At 54.4% G+C, this 18,904-nt stretch overlaps 3 protein-coding genes across 4 annotated transcripts; 2 read left to right on the forward strand and 1 right to left on the reverse strand.

The window, feature by feature from the left end:
* Nucleotides 1–28: 28 nt before the first annotated feature.
* LOC133238488 (sesquipedalian-1-like) lies at nt 29–1,701 on the forward strand. Of its 2 annotated transcripts, none has more exons than XM_061401674.1 (2): nt 29–272; nt 903–1,701. In XM_061401674.1, the coding sequence occupies exon 2, from the start codon at nt 927–929 to the stop codon at nt 1,545–1,547; it is 621 nt and encodes a 206-aa protein (XP_061257658.1). In that variant the 5' UTR covers nt 29–272; nt 903–926; the 3' UTR covers nt 1,548–1,701. The 2 variants fall into 2 exon arrangements, with proteins under 2 accessions (XP_061257658.1, XP_061257659.1); XM_061401675.1 differs by lacking the exon at nt 29–272 and adding an exon at nt 356–629.
* Nucleotides 1,692–12,734, reverse strand: TBC1D10B (TBC1 domain family member 10B). The gene is made up of 9 exons (XM_061401658.1): nt 11,467–12,734; nt 8,247–8,346; nt 7,869–7,976; nt 7,661–7,767; nt 4,326–4,440; nt 4,146–4,211; nt 3,737–3,926; nt 3,248–3,402; nt 1,692–3,159 (listed from the first exon to the last, which is right to left on the reverse strand). Exons 1-9 carry the CDS (start codon nt 12,396–12,398, stop codon nt 2,524–2,526), a joined length of 2,409 nt encoding a protein of 802 aa, XP_061257642.1. The 5' UTR covers nt 12,399–12,734; the 3' UTR covers nt 1,692–2,523.
* Nucleotides 12,735–16,302: 3,568 nt separating this feature from the next.
* MYL11 (myosin light chain 11) lies at nt 16,303–18,833 on the forward strand. Its single transcript, XM_061401676.1, has 7 exons — nt 16,303–16,410; nt 17,023–17,118; nt 17,370–17,445; nt 17,678–17,782; nt 17,898–17,976; nt 18,495–18,543; nt 18,634–18,833. Exons 1-7 carry the CDS (start codon nt 16,408–16,410, stop codon nt 18,736–18,738), a joined length of 513 nt encoding a protein of 170 aa, XP_061257660.1. The 5' UTR covers nt 16,303–16,407; the 3' UTR covers nt 18,739–18,833.
* Nucleotides 18,834–18,904: the final 71 nt, after the last annotated feature.

Below are 18,904 nucleotides of genomic sequence, written 5' to 3' on the forward strand. Positions count from 1 at the left end.
CGGGGAAAGCCGGAAGTGGCTTCACTCGGGTTAGAACAACAACTGAAGGAGCGGGCGGAAGTACGCGCCGCGTGGGGAGAGACGCCCCCTCCCAGAAGTGACGCGAGCCGTGTGGGGCGACTGTGGTGACAAGAGGGGACATTTGAACGCCTAGACCCTGATCGGACGAGGATGGCCGGAAGTGGGCTCGGTTTCCTCCTACAACAGTAGAGGCTCTGAGGAGAAAGGGGCGCCCAGGTTCATGATGGAGGAACAAAGTCCCAGCAGGGCCGGTGGGTTCCTGCCCTAGTTTTCTCTTTCCCGGGTTGAGTCTCCTTTTCCCCACGGCTGGCTCTGCGCCCTTCATCATCTCATTAGAAATCTGCCTTCCTGCTCTTGGCGTCCAGTTGTCCGTCCTTTGCTAGTCCAAGGTGTTGCCTTGCTCTTGTCCCAGAGGTTCTCCTGGAGGATCCTGGGACACTTTCCGAACCCAGCTCCTTTTAGGACCCAGGGGAAGTCTAAAATCAGCCGCCTCCTAGCCCCTGGGCAAGTTCCTGGTTTGTGAGGTGGGAAGAGTCAAAAATAGGAGAGGTGGCAGTGGCACCTGTTCCCGGTACCGAGGCCTGAAGTCCCTTGTGCCCTCATCTCAGGTAGGCCTGGGAAAGGACTGTAGTGGATATCCGCCCCCCCACCCCACCCCAAACAGGACCCCAGCCCTACAGTCCTGCCCAGGTTTTGTAATTTGGCTCAAGGGGTAGAGCTGAGGTTGGGAGGTGGGTGGGAGGTCCCTCTTGAGAACTCAAGAGTTTGAATCCCTCTAGACCAAGACAGTGCCCAGAAAGAGCCTATTGGAGCCAGAGGAGGGCAGTGCGGGGGGTACCCCAGATAACCAAATGAACCACTCCTCCTTTCTCTGCTCCTAGGGTTTCTTCCCACAGTGGGCTACCATGAAACTGCACCGAAAGTCCGTGCTCCGTTTCTTCCGTGGGTACAGAACACAGGCTCCAGACCGGGAGGGCATCCTGCTAAAGAAGGGGGCCCGAAATACCAGTTATCAGCGCCGCTGGTTCATCCTGCGAGGAAATCTCCTCTTCTACCTGGAACACCAGGCTGACCACACACCCCTGGGTCTCATCCTATTAGAGAACTGCCAGGTGGAGCCACGCCTTGGAGCCACAGAACCCTATGCCTTTACCATTCGGACTCCAGGGGGAGAAGGTGGGCGGGCCTACAGGCTGGCAGCAGAAAACCCGGAGGAGCTGAGAGCCTGGCTGTGGGCGTTGGCCGGAGCCACCTGGACGCAGCTGGCTGAGCTGCTACGCCCCCTGGAGGCCCAGTACCGGGAGCTGTGCCAGGCAGCTGGCCAAGAGCCCGGCTCACCCCCAGAGGACTGTGGCTCCCTAGCCATCCCCAGGACCCTTTTCAGCTTCCAGGAGTTGCACGAGCACTTTGGAAAGGAGATCCGGATGCTGCAGGCTGTCCACAGACAGTTTCAGGAGGCCAGTGACAACGGAGGCAGCAGATCCCCAACAGGTGGAGGTGAAGCAGGAACTCAACAACTGTGTTGATGAGCGACTAATAGACTAAAGGCCCAAAGGTACCTGCCAAGACCAGTCAACAGCTTCCAGAGACACCCAGATCCTTGCTAACTCATCACTCCCTCCCTCCTTGTCCTTAACCCCACTCATCAAATAACAAAGCAGAAGACAGGCCCAGGTACAACAGCAGGTTCTTTTCTGGTTCCTCAAAGCGCCGCACAGGGTTGGGGCAGAGACAGAAGAACATGTAAACATTGGGTTCCACCCCCTGGAGCTCGGGGGAAGACCCCTTACCCAGGAAGGGTAAGGACTGGAAGGGACAAAGTGAAAGGCAGGGGCCCTGGTCAGACAAAGCAGGGGAGGCCTGAGAATACAGAGAAAGGTGGGTGAAGAGGAAGGAGAGCAAGGAGGGTGGTGGTGGGAGGTGGGAGACATTTCCTGTTCCAGTGCGTGTCCCCTTAAATAAACTAGATTGCAAGAACACTGGGGAGGGGGAACCAGAGAACAGAAGGAGGAGTGAACACCCCCACCCTGCGCCAACCAGGTCCTCTGTACATAATTACAACACAGAGATGTCCAGAAGGAGAGCAAGAAGGGCCTGGGCCCCCAGCCAGGAGCTGGGGAGACAGGCAGGACTGAAGGGGGTAAAGGAACCCAGCTTCACTTCACGGGTAAGGGGAGTGACTGGAGTGTAAGAATCTGAAAACTGCTGACTCCCGCTGCCACAAGTCACCCCTGTGGTGACCAAAGGCCAATCAGGAGGGTGGCACCTGGGAAGGGACCCCAGTTGGGCCGAGCTGGAAGTGAGGTGTCCACTGCTTCCCCCCGTTCTCTGACTGTCCTGGCCACGTGGGGATCAGTGGCTGGCACGGAGACGGCGAACAAGCCACTTTCCTCAGAAAGAGGGACAGCCTGTCAAGGGTGGGCTGGGAGCAACACCCCAGGCTAGGTCTGCTCTTGACTGAGGGAAAAGAGGGGGCCACGCAGTCCAGCCCCAGGGCAGAGGTCAGAAGTACGCATCCTGCCGGGCCTCTGATGCTGAGGACCTGTCCCCGCCGTCCTGGGGGGCGGGCGGTCCATCTGCCTTTCGACGCAGCGAGAGCTTCCTGCCCTGGGCCTTCTTCTCCTGCTTCTGCCGCTCCTTCTCCTGTTTCTGCTGCTCCTTCTCCTGCTTCTGCCGCTCCTTCTCCTGCTTCTCCCGTTCTTTTTCCTGTTTCTGCCGCTCCTTCTCGCGTTCCTTTTCCTGTTTTTGCCGCTCCTTCTCCTGCCTCCGGGCCTCCTTGCTGCTGGGGGCCAGAGGGGCACTGTTGCCAGTAGGCGAAGGAAGGGATGGACGCAGTCCCTCGGCGGTGACCACGGGCCCTGGGGCAGGCCCCGCGCTGGCCCTGCGGACGGGAGGGGGTGGGGAGGGGACCCCTCCACCTGCCCGGGAGCCCCGGCTCTTGAGGCCAGGGAGGCTGAGGAGGCTGGAGGAGGGGCCCAGGGGGGGCAGCTGCCGCCGGCGCTCCTCGTGGATGGCTCGGGAACCGTGTAATCTCCGTGAGGGCCGATACTGCAGCTCGCCCCGGGTCTCCAGCCACTTCTTGAGCTGGGCTGCGTTCTCTCGCTCAATCAGTGCTTCTGTCACTTGGAGGTTGGTCACCTAGATGGAGAAGACATAGGTACCAGGGTGAGGTGGGGGGTGGGGATCTACTGAAGCGGGTGTGAGGTACGCTAAGGCCAGGACCTACCTCATGCACCAGGAAGTCCTCCTGCATGCACTGCTGGGGCAAGTTCCGCAGCTGCTCCATGGTCTCATACATGCCTTGGCAGGAGCGCAGCTTTTCCACCGAGCCCAGCGTGTGCCGCAGCAGCACCAGGGCCACCCGGAAGATGATCTTGACGCCTGCAGGCCCAAAGAGAAGAGGCCATGGGTGATCAGCCTAGGGGTCTCAGCCTGGCCCGTGCACGTGGTACTCACAGCCCCCATCCCTGTGTATTGCTGACCCGACAGATGAGGAAATGGAGGCCTCAAGAAGGAGAAAATGAGCTGCCATGGGTTTTAGGTTCCTGGGAGGTAAAGCAAGCTGTGGCTGGTGGCAGAGCCAATAAGATCAAGTCTCAGTTTCTCCAGCCCCAAGATGGATCTCAGTGAAGCAGCCTTCCGTCAGCAGGCCCCACTCTGGCAGCCACCATGGAAACCCCAGTCCCCCTCCTGGCCTGCGTGGCTACAGAAGTACCTTCACAGAAGAACATATCCCAGACCCGGAGCACTGAAGCCCAGGGCAGGGTGCGGGCGAAGATGCACATGAACCACTCTGTCATGTAGAGCACGGGATCGATGCGCTGCCGTCGTAGGTGCCGATGCGCCAGTGGGGAGGCCCGGCGCAACAGGGCGAAGAAGATCTCTCCGTCCAGCTGAATGGCCTCCTGGAGATGGGATGAGCCATGAGAAGAGGCCCCTGGGTGTGGGCCCCCTGGGGTGGGACTGGTGCTGGCAGTTGGATCCCATCCATGAGGCGGGATGCTCAGCTCTGCAGAGGGCCCAGAACAGCCAGCCAGAAGGGCACCGGGTGAGGCAGGCCCAGCCCGCGCCGCAGTCCTAGGGACAAACCGTAGCCCCAGGCGCACCAGCCTCCACACACTCACCAGCCCTGCGCTGTAGTAACCAGGGAGGTACTTGTCGCAGATCTGCACCAGGCACCAGAAGGCTTGCTGAGAAGGACAAGAACAAGGAGGGAGGGGTGGGGCCAGAGGAACGGGGCAGGGAGCTCCCCCGTCACCCCTGCAGACCCGGCCCCTCCCCGACCAGGTCCGGCGTCTGCTGACCTCGGCAGGCATGTGCATGAGCAACACCGCGGCCACGGGGGCCTGGGCCTGGCAGTAGCCCTCGTCAGGCCGGTAGATCGTGTAGGCCTTCAGGATTCGATACAGGTCCTGCTGCCTGTGGGCATAGGGAAAGACCATAGGGGCAATCACAGCAGTTGGGAGCTCCCTGTCCCCAAACAAACCCCCCACCAACCCCACCCCAGACTCCCCCAGAGCTTGTGCAGGATCAACCCCGGAGCTGTACCACCACACACCTGATCTAGCTACCTTCCTGATCCTGCCTCCTGAACTTAAGCCAAAGTCTCAGATCATCACGGAGGCTTTCTCCCAGGTTGCAGCCTTCTACCCTTGCTGCACACCCACGTGCTCCCTACCCATTCCCCACACAGGCTCTGCTCTCTCTCCATCTGCCACCATCCGTAAACCCTCAAGGTCACCTTCTCCAGGAAGCTCTCGACAACCGCGGCATCGGCCCTCCTCTGGCACTGTCTGCGTGCTTTAACCTCCCGGCAGGCACTCTCCCAGGGCAGGGCCCGCCGTATCTGTCTGACTGGATTTCATCAGTTTCCCCCCAGGCCAGGGCCTTGGTTCTCATGGAGTCCTGGGAAGCCAGCTGGGCCTCAGATTTTCCTCTTATCTCTGCATCCAGAAGAATACACTCTGCCCCAGATCTGTCCCTTTTGCTTGAGGGTGCTCCATGGCTCCCTCCATGGTATGAGGGAACTCCAACCCCTCAGCTCCCCATTAGACAGCAGAGGGCCCGCCACCCCTCCCCACGGCTGGTCGTCACATCCATCAACACTACATTCTGGATTTCACTCGTGTCTAGGCCTTCTTTCCACCTCCACAGTTACTGAGCAGCAGCCCTTCATCTCTTAACTAGGGAAATGTTCATAACCTCCCAGATCCTCTCCCTGCCTCCAGTCACACACTCCTGACCACAGCCTACAACAGTGTTTCTCAAAATTCAGTCACTGAAGTGTGACCTTCATTTGTGCTTTATCTGCACCCTGCCCCACTGTTATTTTTTCTCTACTTTGTAATAACATCCATGAAATGACAGGTTTGATATACTAGTTATTTCACCTAATATGTATTAAATATGTAACTTCCACAAGCTCTCACGCTACTTTGACCCATCTGCCTGATTCTGTGCCTCTGCCTCCTCCCGCTGCTATGAGTGAACTATTTGTGAATCTGACCAACCACAGCCTTTCCACTGGGTCCCATCCCCTCTTGCCTACATAGGCCATCCTTCCAGCAACCTTCCGATCACTTGTGTATCATCCATTTTTCTCTAACTACAGATGCTGGCAGCATACCAACATGTCAGCTTATAACAAATAAAAAAATCTATCTATCCAACTTTCTCCTCTGAATATCACACCATTTCTTTCCTGCCTGTTCAGGCAAACCCACCCAGAGTACAGACTTGCTATCCTCAGTTTCTTTCCTCCCATCCTCCAGTTGGACTTTAGTCCTTGCTCCACACAAAACCGCTTTTATCAAGGTCACCAATGACCTCCACATTGCTAAATCCGGAGGTCAGTTTACAGATTTGACTTGAGTCGATCCATCAGCAGCACTTCAAAGAGCTGATCCTGAAACTTCTCTTCACTTTCCTTCCAGGAAACACTCTCCTGGTTTTCCTTCTAGCTTTTTCCAGTCTCCTTTACAGGTCCTTTCCCATCTTCCTATTCTTGAAACATTAGCACTGTAGGCTCAGTCTCTGAACACCTTCCTTCCATACCTACACTTCCTGCTTTGATGACCTCATATAGTCCCACGGGTGAGATCTGGTCCCATCTAGAGGCAGACATCTCTCAACTTCCAATTTATCTCCAGTTTAAATCTCTCCCAGACTTCTCTGGTGGTCCAGTGGTTAAGACTCCACACTCCTAGTGCAGGGGGCACAGCTTTGATTCCTGGTTGGGGAACTAAGATTCTACATGCCAAATAGCATGACCAAAAAAAAACCTCTCCCTGGATGTTGTATATATTGTATATCCAGCTTACCTGGCATCTCACCTGGATGTCCAGTGAGTATTTCAAACTTCACATTCACAAAATGAGTTCCTGATATACCCCTCAAGGTTACTTTTCCCCATCTACCCATATCAATATATTGTAACTACATTCATTCTAGTTTCTAAGACCAAGAACCTTAAGAGTCTTCCTTATCTACTCTCTCTTCTACTCTCTCTCTCACACACCACTCCACATCTAATCCACTGGCAAATCCTTTTGGTTCTACCTTGAAAATATATTCAGAGTTCAACCCCTCCTCCCCACAGTTCCACTGCTACCACCCTGGTCTATCTACCATTGTCTCTGTCTGGGATTATGGCAACAGTCAACTTGGTCTCTGTTTCTGCCCTTGTCTCCAATCGTCTATTCTCACCACAGCAGCCAGAACAATCCTAGGGGTTTTTTTTGGCAGAGTTGCACAGTATGTGGGATCTTAGTTCCCAACCAGGAATCCCAGGAATCAAACCCATGCCCCCGGCAGTGGAAGCATGAGTCTTAGCCACTGGACCACCTGGGAAGTCCCAGAATGATTCTTTTAAAACACAAGTCAGATCAGGTCACTTGTAACCCCATATCCACTCACGTTCTCTATTGGCCTTTCTTGCTTTAAACTCTTCTATTTATCACCATTGTACATACAACATATTTTCATTCTTTGTTGTCTATCCCTACTAAAATATAATAAGCCTGGAGAGGGCAGGAATTTTTATCTTTCATTCACTGCTATCATCTGTAACTAAAACAATACCTAGAAGATAGCAGGTGCTTGATAAGCACTTGCTGAGAGAATGAACTTACTGTTAAAGTTTATCCACGTGCTCCCACATGGAGCTGAGAACCATCTAAAAACATCTGGCACACTACTAGGGAGCGATATATAGACTTCTTGAGGAAGTCTGGCAAACAGAACAAAAATCGAACGGCCCTGGCACAGCATTCAAGGGCCCTTAACTACTTTGCCAGCTTCAGCAGCTCTATCCAATGCCACTGCCCAGACAGAGCTTACATAACCCCCGAGCCAGGAAAAACCCTGCCCCTTGCTCTGCTTCTATCTATCCTTCAAAACCTCACTCACATGCAACCTCCCCATTGAGGCTTTGATGTGTCCCACCTCCCCGTCACCAGTACCCCCACACCTCTCCCCCATCACCCCAAGTCAGTGTCTCCCTCCCTGGACCCATCCTTCAGTATGTCTTAATACTCAACTCATGAAAGACCACTCCTGCAGAATTCCTGGAAGGCAAGAACTGTTTTAAGCCCAGCCCTGCATCCACCCACCACGGACTCACACAATCAGGTTGCCTTACCCGTGCCCGCCTCGAGCAGCAAACATCTCGTGGAAAGGGAACTGGCGGTGCAGGTCCTTCTCGATCACATCCAGCCACTTAGGGTCCCCAGGAGCTCGTTCCAGCTCCTGCAGTGGGACAGCTGAGATTACCTCAGACTCTGGGGGTATGGATGATGGCCCTCACACAGACTGTGTCACATAGCCCCACACCCTGGAGCTGTGCGCACCTCAAACTTGCCCGGGTTCTGCTCCAGGAGTTCCTTGCTATTGGACAGGTATTGCCAGGCCTTGGCTCTGAGGGAGGAGGGGATCCCCTTCCGGCAACGCAGCTTCACCTAAGGCAGGGTGGCCAGCAGGGGAACAGCTTCAGGGATAGCCACAGCCTCCAAGCCTTCCCCTGAAGCCCTCAGGCTCCCTGGGACACCTGACCTGGCCTTCTATCTTTTAAAGTTACTCCTTCCCCAGGCCCAAGAACCACCTACCCGCAACATGGTCCAGAGAGCAGGTAAGATCAGGTTCCTGGGCTTCCCCAGAGCCCGTGGGCCCACCCTGTCCTCCCCACCCCTACCACATCCACGGCCCTGCCCACCACAGCCTTCTCAAACCTTCTGGAAACGCCGTGACAGCCACTTATCCCAGTGACTGAACATCTCCAGCCATTTGAGCTCCCGCTGCCGAGCCACATCCACAGGAATGGAGCTTTCTCTGAGGATATGGGGAGTAGGAAAAAAGTCAGTAGCAGCAGTATAAATCCTGATTGCTGGAGGAACTGAGGCAAGCCACCTCCCAATCTCCAACGAGAGCCCAGACCACAAACGCATTCTGTGAGCTATCAACACATCAGGATGTCTGGTCACTGGGCCCTTCAAGGCCCTAATTCACCACACTGAAAGAAATTCCTTTTGGACGGAATCTCCAAACAGAGATCACATTCTCATGTTGGACCTCTGTACAGAGGCTGTGTTCAAATCCCACTTCTGACACATAAAAGTTGGGGAGAGAGTACAGGATATGTATAAAGTATACTTTGTACTGGGGCTTCCTGGGTGGCTTAGGTGGTAAAGAACCTGCCTGCAACGCAGGAGACACAGGTTCGATCCCTGGGTTGGGAAGATCCCCCTGGAGAGGGGAATGGCTACCCACTCCAGTATTCTTGTCTGGAGAATTCCATGGACAAAGGAGCCTGGCAGGCTACAGTCCATGGGGTCGCAAAGAGTCAGACACAACTTAGCAGCTAACACTTTCACTTTCACTTCACATATTTTGCATTAGATCTTCACCACTTACTCACTGTGTGGCCTTGGGCAAGTCATTCTCTAAGCCCCAGTTTCCTCATTTGTAAGATGGAGGAAAAAACAGTATCACCTAGCACGGCCTCAGTGAGTAAACAGCAATTATTATCCACAAAATTAAACACAGAACAAATATCTGTCTCCTTAGAAGCCACTGAGTTTCCTTCTACCAGACTCTTGAGATCCCTTGAACCATCTGCAATTTCCTCTACCTCCTCCTCCTTGGAATCACCCCAGATTACCAAGCAAATGAAGCTCTCCTTGCACTGCCTGCTCACTGTTCTAGCAAAGCTTCACTCACACTCAAGATACCGCATCAGTCTTAAAACAGTTACTTGGAGGAGCCAGCACTAGGTGAGTGGAATGGAAGAAAATGCATGTTCCCAGATAGACCTGAGCTCAAATCCCACTTGTCCCTTGGAAACTGGGGAGTCTTAGTAAGTGAGAATCAAGTCTCTTCCTTATCTGTTAAAAGGGATGCCACTGCCTACATCACCAAGTTAGAAGAGGACTACTGAGAAACTGTATATAAAGGACTGTTAAATGGAAGGTTTAATGTTAGTTTCTTTTGTCCCAGAAGCTCCTTAAACTGAAAGGTGATTTCTCATTAATCTCTATCTTAAAAGTCAATTCCAAACTCTACTAAAGGCCAGGAGGAGTAAGATCCCTTTCCGGCCCTCGAAATGTCAGAAGCTAGCAGAGGGATGACTGCAATGTGATGAGGGAAACGCAATGACAAAGATGCACTGAAGAGGCAGCTAACTGAAGTAGGGGCAACAGATATCAGAGGTTTCCTGGAGGAAAGGACATCAGAGGGAAGCCATGAAGGACTGAGTAAAAGATGGCAGGAAAAGACCAGGAGAAGGGCATTCCTGGCTGATGATACAGCCTGAGTATGCAGGGAGAAAGACCACAATCACTTCAACAGGACACAGCCCACAGCACATGGTGAAAAGTGGTGGGGAAGAGGACCAGAGAGGCTGTCAGGGCTGATAATGAGGAACCTGTGTCCAGGCTAAAGCTTAAACTTTATCCTGTGGACAGTGGGGAGCCGCCAAAAGCTTGTAAGATAACGTGCCCCACAGTCAGCCTGACCTCAGAAGTAGATTCTGCCAGCGTGAAGATGGATTTTAGAAGGACAAAATCACAAAGCTGAGAGTTAGCACCCAGCACAGTGCCCGGTACACAAGAGGGGCTCACTAAAATCCAATTCAATCCAAGTTCCTTAGGGCAGGATAGCTCGGAGGAGAGCACCATAGGTCACGCGGATCCAAATGATTTGAATGGGGCAATTCACTCGATTGCTCTAATCCTGTTTCTTCATCTGTGAATTAGGTACAACAATGCCTCCGTCATGCATGGGAAAGCACCAGCCTTCCCCGCACAGGACCGTGAATGTTGATGTTCGAAGATTTTCTGAAATTTTGTTGTTGTTGTTGGATTATACACCCTGCAGTCTTTAGAATACCCTCGCACAGGGCTTCCCCCAACTGACCCCAACACATACAGCCATGACTAAATCCTCCTCGTTCTCCACAATTCAGATCAGTCTGGCTGAATTCCCAGCCTGGGCACAAGATTCCCTCCCCTAGGTGCTCACAAAACCCCGTGATGATCTCCAGGCTAAACCTAACATATGATGTCGAAACCAACGGTTTAAGTATTTGTCTCTCCCTCTAGATGATGAGCACCTTGAAATGCCTATTTGATCCTTAGTACCCAGCACAGGGCCTGGCACCGGGGTTCTCTGGCAAAGCTGTACACTGAACTGACCAGCAGGTTAAAGGGGTACAGGACCAATGGGCAGCATCCAAAGAGAGGAAAGGAAGAAGTCAGAAGTAATTACACTCCCACCTTAGGAGTGACTCAGGCGCCTGGAGGGAACTAGGAAAGAGTAAGCCCGGCTAGGGAGATGAGGAAATGGGGAAGAGGCCTCCCCACCCCCTTTCCTTCAGTGAAAACACAAGCCTGCTCTTCTGTTTCACAGAGATGCCCTGCCTTCAGGTCTCTTCCATCACACTTCCCCAACTCATCACCCCATCAGACCTAGGGCTACCGGGGACAGGTGCTTGCATCCCTCCAGACTTTGCCCCTAAGGGACCAACAATCTCTATCAGAACCCCGGTCTGGTCAAACCTCCAGACTATCCGGCCTGTAGCTGGAGACTCCCATCAAGGAGCTGTGACAACCGGAGTATCATCTCATTCTACCTTTCACTTCATAGAGGAGGCAAGTGAGGCCCTAACTCCAATGGAGAAGGCACTCACTCGAGGGCACGCAACACACCACCAAAGGCAAGGCTTAGACTCAAACCCAGAACTCCTGACACCTGGTCTGAAACCTTAACAGGCTGGTGCCACAGAAAACCTCAGGATGCTCTAGGCAGGATAGGATCCTTAAGCATCCCACTCCCACTGGTCACTCCCTGGATCCTCAGAGGAGGATGCGCTGAGACAGTGTAGGCAAGGTGTATCCTTTCCTCCCCATCCCGCCCCACCTCTGCTTCCTTGAAACAGGCCCACTGGGTACTCACAGGCTGCCTGAATACTGGCTGCCCCCAAGGAAGCCGTACTTGTCCGTCTTGCGCAGAGCCAGACCGTTTATCTCAGAGTCTGAGCCCATGGAGCTCACATCATCCGCCAAGGACTCCAGGGTCCCAGACATGAGGCTCACGGAGTCCAAGTAGCTCAGGGTGTCTGGGGCCTGCCCTCGAGGCCCAGAGATGCCAGGTCCCAGGCTGGACATGGAGCCTAGGTCCTGAGAGTTTTCAGCGGGCTCCGGAGCTGGGGTCACCGTCACGACAGCTACCTGGGCCTCACATGTCCCTGGAGGGCCTGTGCCAGGCCCTGAAGGGTCCTCGGGAGCCTGTCCGGTTGATGCTGATGTTGCTGCCGCAGCTCCATGTCCACTTGTCACCTGTCCTGCTGTCACAGCTGCAACCCGTGCAGTCACACCTGAGGCCACTGTGGTTCCCGGCTTGGGGGCGAGAGGGGGTTTGGCTGTCAGGGCCCCAGGAGCCGTTCTTGAAGGGGTCCTGGTGAGGGTCCCGGGTCCAGGATCGGGTGAGGTTATAGCCTCCTCCGTCTTCGGAGGGTCTGCCCCTGGGGCCTGAGGCACGGACATCTCGGCTCCAGCCACAGCCTCGGGCACCAAGGGCTCCGGGCCGGAGACCTGCGCCCTGGGGGCATCGGGTGAGGCCTCCAGAGTCAGTCCCACCTCCGTGCTGGCTGTGACCGTCGGGCCGGGGACCGAGTCTGAGGTCTGGGTCAGACCCGGTACCCATGCGGGCCGCGCCTCCCCGGGGGCCACCAGGGTGACCGGGGCCGAAGTGGCCGTGGTCACTGGCGGCCCCGGAGCCACCACCAGGACGGGCCCGGCCCGAGAGCCGCGGGGCGGCGGCGAAGGGGCCGCGGGGGCGCCATGACGGCGCGGCGGGGCCACCAGGGGCGCCGGGCCCGTCTCCATGTCCGCGGGCCGCCCCTCACATCCCCCCGCAGCGGCGGCCGCAAAAGGCGCCGCCCCTCAGGCCGCTCCGCGCCGCCCGCCGAGGAAGGGGAGAAGGCGAAGGGCGCGGCCCGGCGCGCGCCGGGGTCGAGGGCGGCGCGCGGGCGGCTGCCCAGCGCGCGGAGCCGGGGAAAGGGTCCCGGGTCGCCAGGCGCCGGGGTCTCGCTCGCGCCCTCTACCTCCCTCTCGCTCTCTCGCCGCCGCCCCCTCCCTCCCGCTTCGGGCGAGCGGCCGACCTCGCGCCTGCGCACACGCCCCGGTGCCGGCCAAGGGGCCTGCGTCTCGGCGCTTTACGCCTGCGCACGGGCAGTCCCATCGCGCTCCTTTTTTCTCCCGCCTCGTCAGAGGTCTTGGACGAATAATAGGAGAGAGGGAACTGGGTTTCTGCCAATCGTTGGGAGGGTGGGTGGGGCTGGAGGTGGGAAGGGGGTGGGTAATTTGGGAAGAGGAAACAGAGAAGGCGGAGGGTTATAAAACCAATGAGAGGGCGGGTGAAACCTAGAGGAGGCGGGACGAAGGGATTAACTAATAGAAAAGCGGAAAGCCGAACCTCCTGGCCAATAAAGATGACTGAAGAGTGACAGACCGTGGAAGGAGGCGGGTGCTGTGCGAGAAGAGGCGGGCCTACCTAAAAAAGAATGGTTAAAAGGGAGCCAATGAAAAGGGAAGTGGGCGGAGGTCAGGTTGACAGACAGAGATAGCTATTTGGGCGACGACAGACAGCATCCGCAGTCAATAGCAGCTGAGGGATTCTTTGGGTCTTCCAAGAAGGTCTGGAAGGAATGACAGCTGCGAGGGGCGGGCCAAATTTGCGATTAATTTGCCTCATCAGCCAATGAATGCATCCTCTCACTTTAGCAATAAGGGAGGAAGAGAGACAGCTGTCTCAGCCAATGGCAACATCCAAAGGAAAGGGGTGCTACCAGCAGGCGGTGCCAAGCCAGGGATGTCGGTGACAACCGGAGACAAGCGCGGGAGGGGGTGACAGTTGGGGACAGCGCGGAGAGGGGCGGGGTTCGGGGGCATTGGTGAAACCCTTAGCCAATAAGCGCCACGCTGTCCTGCCTGAGTCCTCTCTTGGGCCAGTTCTCCTTTCAGCTCCCAAACCCACCACGGGGCACTTGATTAGGTGCTCTCTGATCAAGTACTCTTGCCCTTCACTCTGTCTCTAATTCTTATCCCAGTCCGCTACAAACCCCAGGTGACTATAACAAGAGCCCCCAAATCCTGTAAGTGACTCATCCTTCTGGATCCACCATTTCCTGCGGGTATCCCAACCCCTAGGTCCCTGTCCTCAGATCCATCTATCTGAGCTCCTCCCAGAATCCAGGCTCCAGTTCCTCAGAACTCATCCTCCGAGTGCCCCCTCCATTCTAGTGGGGATCCCAGACCCCAAATCATGGATTCCCACTACGATGAACTCCCATATCTCTGTTCTTATTCTTTGGAGGATGCAGAACAAACCCTCTGGACTCCTCTCTCCTCATTGATACACAGTTCTGTGCTCCTCCTTCTCTGCTAGGAAACCAGACCCTAATCTCATAATCCCCCTACTCCCCCCGTACCCCACCCCAGGCTACCCTAGACCACAAACACAAAGCCCAGATTTTACCAGCCCCTCCTCTCTCTGGGCTCCATCTCCCTGGGGCCCAGGATTCAGGATTCATCCCCAGAAGGGCTCCAATTTCTGTGCAAAATCCACCATCCTGAAATTTCAGTCAGGCCTAGCTAGCTCTCAGTTTCCCAGTTCCTTGGTCTCTGAGTTCTCTGAGGCTCCTTTCCCCAGCTCAGACTCAGATCCTGTGAACTCCAGTGTCTGAGATCTGCCGTTCTTGATCTCATTCTCTTCAAACTCCCCACTTTGCATTAGGCCCAAGCTTCCTAAGCACTTCCTCCATTCCCCTCTATTGAGTTCTCCTCCCCTCCCACAACCCAGTAAGAAGTGGGCTCTTCCCTGTGCCTGGACCCCCATGGTAACCTTATAAGGTGAGGCAGCTGTCAACTGAGGCAGGGAGGGGCCAGTGCAGGAGGCCAAGGGCAGCTGCTGAGTTTAGGGTGGCTCCTTCTCCCTTCTTAGAGACAACAGGTGGTTCGACCTCAGTGCCCAGAAAAGAAACTGTCTTAGAGGCATTGGCATGAGTCTGGAGGAGGGAGTAGGGCGGAGGCAACTTCTTCAGGACATCAGGTCCTAAAGGGAGCAGGAGGAGGAGGAGACACAGGTGTCCTTGCCAACCTTGAACCTTCTGGGGCTTCCTCAGCCACTATTTCCCCAGACCTCCACTGTATGGAATGGACAGGCACTGAGGCCCAGAGGGTTGGGAGAGGGGACCTCAAAATCTCACAGTCAACCAAGCTGGTTCTTGCCCAGATTGGAGAGAGAAGCCATTGGCCATCCAGCCACCAAGGTGGAGGTGATTAATTCGCTTCTCTCTTGGTGTCTTTGACTCCCTTCCTCTTGAGTTCCAACTTTTACATCCATATCCAAAAAAGTGATTATAGACTCACATTAGACCATGTCCTTCTCCTGTTTCAAAACTTTTCAAGGCTCTCAAGGTCTCAGCCCTCAGTCTGGCATTGAAGACCCTCCAATCTCTGGTGTCCAGGCCCTTGTATCCTCTGCTCAAGCCCCATCCCAACTCTGGCGAGCTGAACACTTCTGATCTTTGATTTTTCCAGGGCTTTGTCCATCCTTGCCCTCCACTTAGCATGCCTGTTCCTCCACTTCTACCTGACACTTCCAGCGGCCTTCATAAGGTCACTTCAGTACTCCTACACAGGCCTGCTATGCCCTCTACTTCTATATTCCAACTGGTGCGTCATTTTCTGCATTAACCCTCTCTCCACAGCTAGACTGTAAGTTCTACCAAGGCAGGGCCTGAATATTAATCGTAATGATTGTAAGAATTCCCTGGATGTCCAGTGGTTAGGACTCCAGGCTTTCACTGCCGAAGGCTCAAGTTCAATCCCGAGTCAGGGAACTAAGATCCCACAAATTGTGCAGTGCTACCAAAAAAAAGAAAAGAAATTATAATGATCATACATCACTAATTGTTTCCCAATATGTTCACATCCACAAGTTCTTTGGCCTGGGAATTACCTTCCCATTTTACAGAGCCGGAAACCAGGGCCCAGAGAGTTGGAACACAAAACCCAATGTCACAGAGGAGACTCTCTGCTCCAGGCTGTCTAGTCTCTTCATACTTAGTGATTCCATGCCCCACATCTTCCCTCACAGACTCCCCTCTCTCCTTGAAGGGGATGTAGAAGACTTCCTGATCCTTCAGCTTCCCCAGATAGCTCTCTCCCACTTTTAACCTCTGTCACTACCCAGACACATACATACTCTTGACTGTGAACTCCACAATGGAGGAGGACTGTGTTTGTCCAAGTGCACCCACGTGGTGCACTTGGAGGGACAGCAAGGGGTGTCTTTGGTCAGCCTTCAGCCTCCCTTCTCCAATGCCTCCATGTTTGATCAGACCCAGATCCAGGAGTTCAAAGAGGTGAATATGGGGAGAAGGGAGACTGAAGTATGGTCCAGTGCCTGGTACACCATTGATGCTTAATAAATTTACTGGGTTTAAACCTTGCAGGGATGCAGGAGCCTGGTTCCTCTCTCTCCTAGTCCTGTGTCTCAGCCTGGGCCCTCTCTGAAATCTGGCACATTCCAGCCTCCTTTGGGGAGTAAGAACATCCCTTCCTGCTCAGGTCCTAGTGAGACATGCAGCCCAAGACACCCTCCCTCCTTTGTCCCTCCCTAGGCTCCAGCTGCTGCTGGCCCTCCAAGAAAGGAGAGGCCCTGAGCTGGGCTATTTTGGTATCTGGGGTGGGCACCCACAGGGCTAAGGTTACAGTGGTATGTTAAGGGCTCCCTGGGGCAGGACTATATAACTCCAGAGGGAGTGCTCCAGACGGACTCTCTGCTCCCTTCCAGCCAGAGCCACTGCCTTGCCCACAGGAGACCTAAGACATGGTGAGTGAGAATCCCCCAGCCCAAGCTCAGATCTCTCAGACCTCAGGGAAGCCTCACCCCTTGAAAGAAAGGAGCTGGTTCCAAGTCTGGCAAGAGGAAAAAAGATGAATCTTCCCTTTCTTGGTATCGTTAATGGGGAATATATAGAATGATGCCCTAAAGGACCCAACCAAGGATAATCTGCCCAGACACTCCACTCTCAGGAGCCTAGTCCCTCTGAAAGCACACTCCTCCACCTTCCTAAATCCCCTGGAACCAGCCAGGCCAGGATTCCCACTCCCATTTTATAAATGAGAAGGTAGAGTTTCAGACAAGGTGAATAAGTGGATCAGGGACACACAGCAAGTCTAGGACTCAGAGGAGCCAGGCTCAGGGCACTCAGAAGGCAAGAAACATTTCAGTTGTTGGGTAGGGTGGAAGGATGGGTACTTGAGGGCTTCAGATAGAAATCTGACAATCAAACTGAAACAAGTCCCCTCAGCAAAGAGTCGTAAGGAAGGGGAAGCCTAGAGCCAGAAGAGTTGCTTTAGAAGAATGAACTCAAAGAATCCACTGCCTTCAGAGGAGTAAGGATGGGTCCACGAACCCCTCTGCCCAACCCTCACCTTTCAGGCACCCAAGAAGGCCAAGAGAAGGGCAGCGGCAGAGGGCGGAAGCTCCAGTGTCTTCTCCATGTTTGATCAGACCCAAATCCAGGAGTTCAAGGAGGTAAGTGTGGGCAGAAGGGAGACTGAAGGCTGACCAAAGGCACCCCTTGCTGCCCCTCCCCCACCCCTCCCTGGAATGTGCACCTGTTTGGGGGAAGGAGAAGGGCTTAGATTCCTTACTCCCCTCCCTGCTTGGAGTGTAAGAGGACCTCTGGCTGGCAACCAGAATCTCAGAATCTGATCTGCCTGGAATAAGGATGCTGAAACTCAGCCACGGGAGACCTAATCTCTCCTTGCCTCTGCCCTCCACAGGCCTTCACAGTAATTGACCAGAACCGGGATGGCATTATTGACAAGGAAGACCTGCGGGACACTTTTGCAGCCATGGGTGAGCTGCCTCCTCTACCTGGAAAGATTCAAGGCTGCAGAGTCCTGGGAGTTCAGCAGCTGTGGGTCCCAGTCCTGCCAGGCCACCTTGGGACTCAGTCTATCCAGGATAAAATTGGATGGGATAAAAAAAAAAAAAAAAAAAATGGATGGGATGATCTGAATTTATAGGAAGCATTATTCTCTCGCCGCAAGACCCCACTCCAGCCCCTGCTTTCCCAACCCTGTTCCAGGGCGTCTCAATGTGAAGAATGAGGAGCTAGACGCCATGATGAAGGAAGCCAGTGGGCCCATCAACTTCACTGTCTTCCTGAACATGTTTGGGGAGAAGCTCAAAGGTGAATGAAGTATGACGTGTCCTTGGTCCAACCCCTCAGCTGCCTCTTCTCAGAACTTTCAGGGACTGACCCCTTAGCAACCTTTCAGCTACATGTGCCCTCTGACCCCCTCTAGGTGCCGACCCTGAGGATGTGATCACTGGAGCCTTCAAGGTCTTAGACCCTGAGGGAAAAGGCACCATCAAGAAAAAATTGTAAGTGACACTCTCCAGCTGCTCCCACACAGAAAGCCTCTTTCAATTCCCACCAAGAATAGGCACTGCCAGGGATAAGGGTGGCTCAGACAGTAAAGAATCTGCCTGCAATGCGGGAGACCTGGGTTTGATCCTTGGGTTGGGAAGAACCCCTGGAGGAGGGCATAGTAACCCATTCCAGTATTCTTGCCTGTATTCGAGAATTCAAGAATCCCTTGAGAAGCTCTTCAGAGGAACCTGGCAGGCTACAGTCCATGGGGTCTTAAAGAGTCGGACACGACTAAGCACGGCACAGCACAGGGATAACGGAAAAATCAGGACTGTGGAAATGGGCGATGGGACACAGGAAGAAGGGCAAAAGGGGAGGCCAGAGTGTTTGGGAGACCAGTGAGGAATCCAGAGTGACCCTGGTTTTCAAGATGAGACTGGGAATGGCAAGGGGGATGAGGTGGGAGGGCATGGAAAGGAATCACAAAGTCCAATCTCAAACCTCCTGTATATCAATCACCTCTCTCCAGCCTGGAGGAGCTGCTGACCACTCAGTGTGACCGCTTCTCCCAGGAAGAGGTGAGTGGAGGAGGGGTCTGGGAGAAGCGGAAGGATGGGGGAAGGGGAACGTAAGGAACCAGTTGGTGATACTCTGCCTATTTTCCGCAGATCAAGAACATGTGGGCTGCCTTCCCCCCCGACGTGGGCGGCAACGTAGACTACAAGAACATCTGCTACGTCATCACGCATGGTGACGCCAAGGACCAGGAGTAGAGCGGGCCCTTTTCGGTCTCTGCTAATCAACACCTTCCTGCCAGTCCGACCTCCCCACCCAGACTCCTAATAAATTGAAAGGGTCTCATTTCTTATCCGCGGCGCCTTCAGTGCGTTTGTGCGAGTGGGACTCAGGTGGGAGGCTGGGCAGACACACTGGCACGAA

This window comes from Bos javanicus, chromosome 25 (assembly GCF_032452875.1).
Source record: "Bos javanicus breed banteng chromosome 25, ARS-OSU_banteng_1.0, whole genome shotgun sequence".
Classification (NCBI taxonomy): domain Eukaryota; kingdom Metazoa; phylum Chordata; class Mammalia; order Artiodactyla; family Bovidae; genus Bos; species Bos javanicus.

Bases quoted from the DNA above. Each gene is read 5' to 3' on its own strand.
- LOC133238488 (XM_061401674.1), top strand. From the start codon at position 927: ATGAAACTGCACCGAAAGTCCGTGCTCCGTTTCTTCCGTGGGTACAGA.
- TBC1D10B (XM_061401658.1), bottom strand. From the start codon at position 12,398: ATGGAGACGGGCCCGGCGCCCCTGGTGGCCCCGCCGCGCCGTCATGGC. The intron at 7,977-8,246 runs GTTTGAGAAGGC...ACCCTGCCTTAG, and splicing joins TGTCACGGCGTTTCCAGAAG to GTGAAGCTGCGTTGCCGGAA. The intron at 4,441-7,660 runs GTAAGGCAACCT...CTATGCCCACAG, and splicing joins GCTGCTCGAGGCGGGCACGG to GCAGCAGGACCTGTATCGAA.
- MYL11 (XM_061401676.1), top strand. The intron at 17,119-17,369 runs GTAAGTGTGGGC...TGCCCTCCACAG, and splicing joins AAATCCAGGAGTTCAAGGAG to GCCTTCACAGTAATTGACCA. The intron at 17,977-18,494 runs GTAAGTGACACT...ACCTCTCTCCAG, and splicing joins GGCACCATCAAGAAAAAATT to CCTGGAGGAGCTGCTGACCA.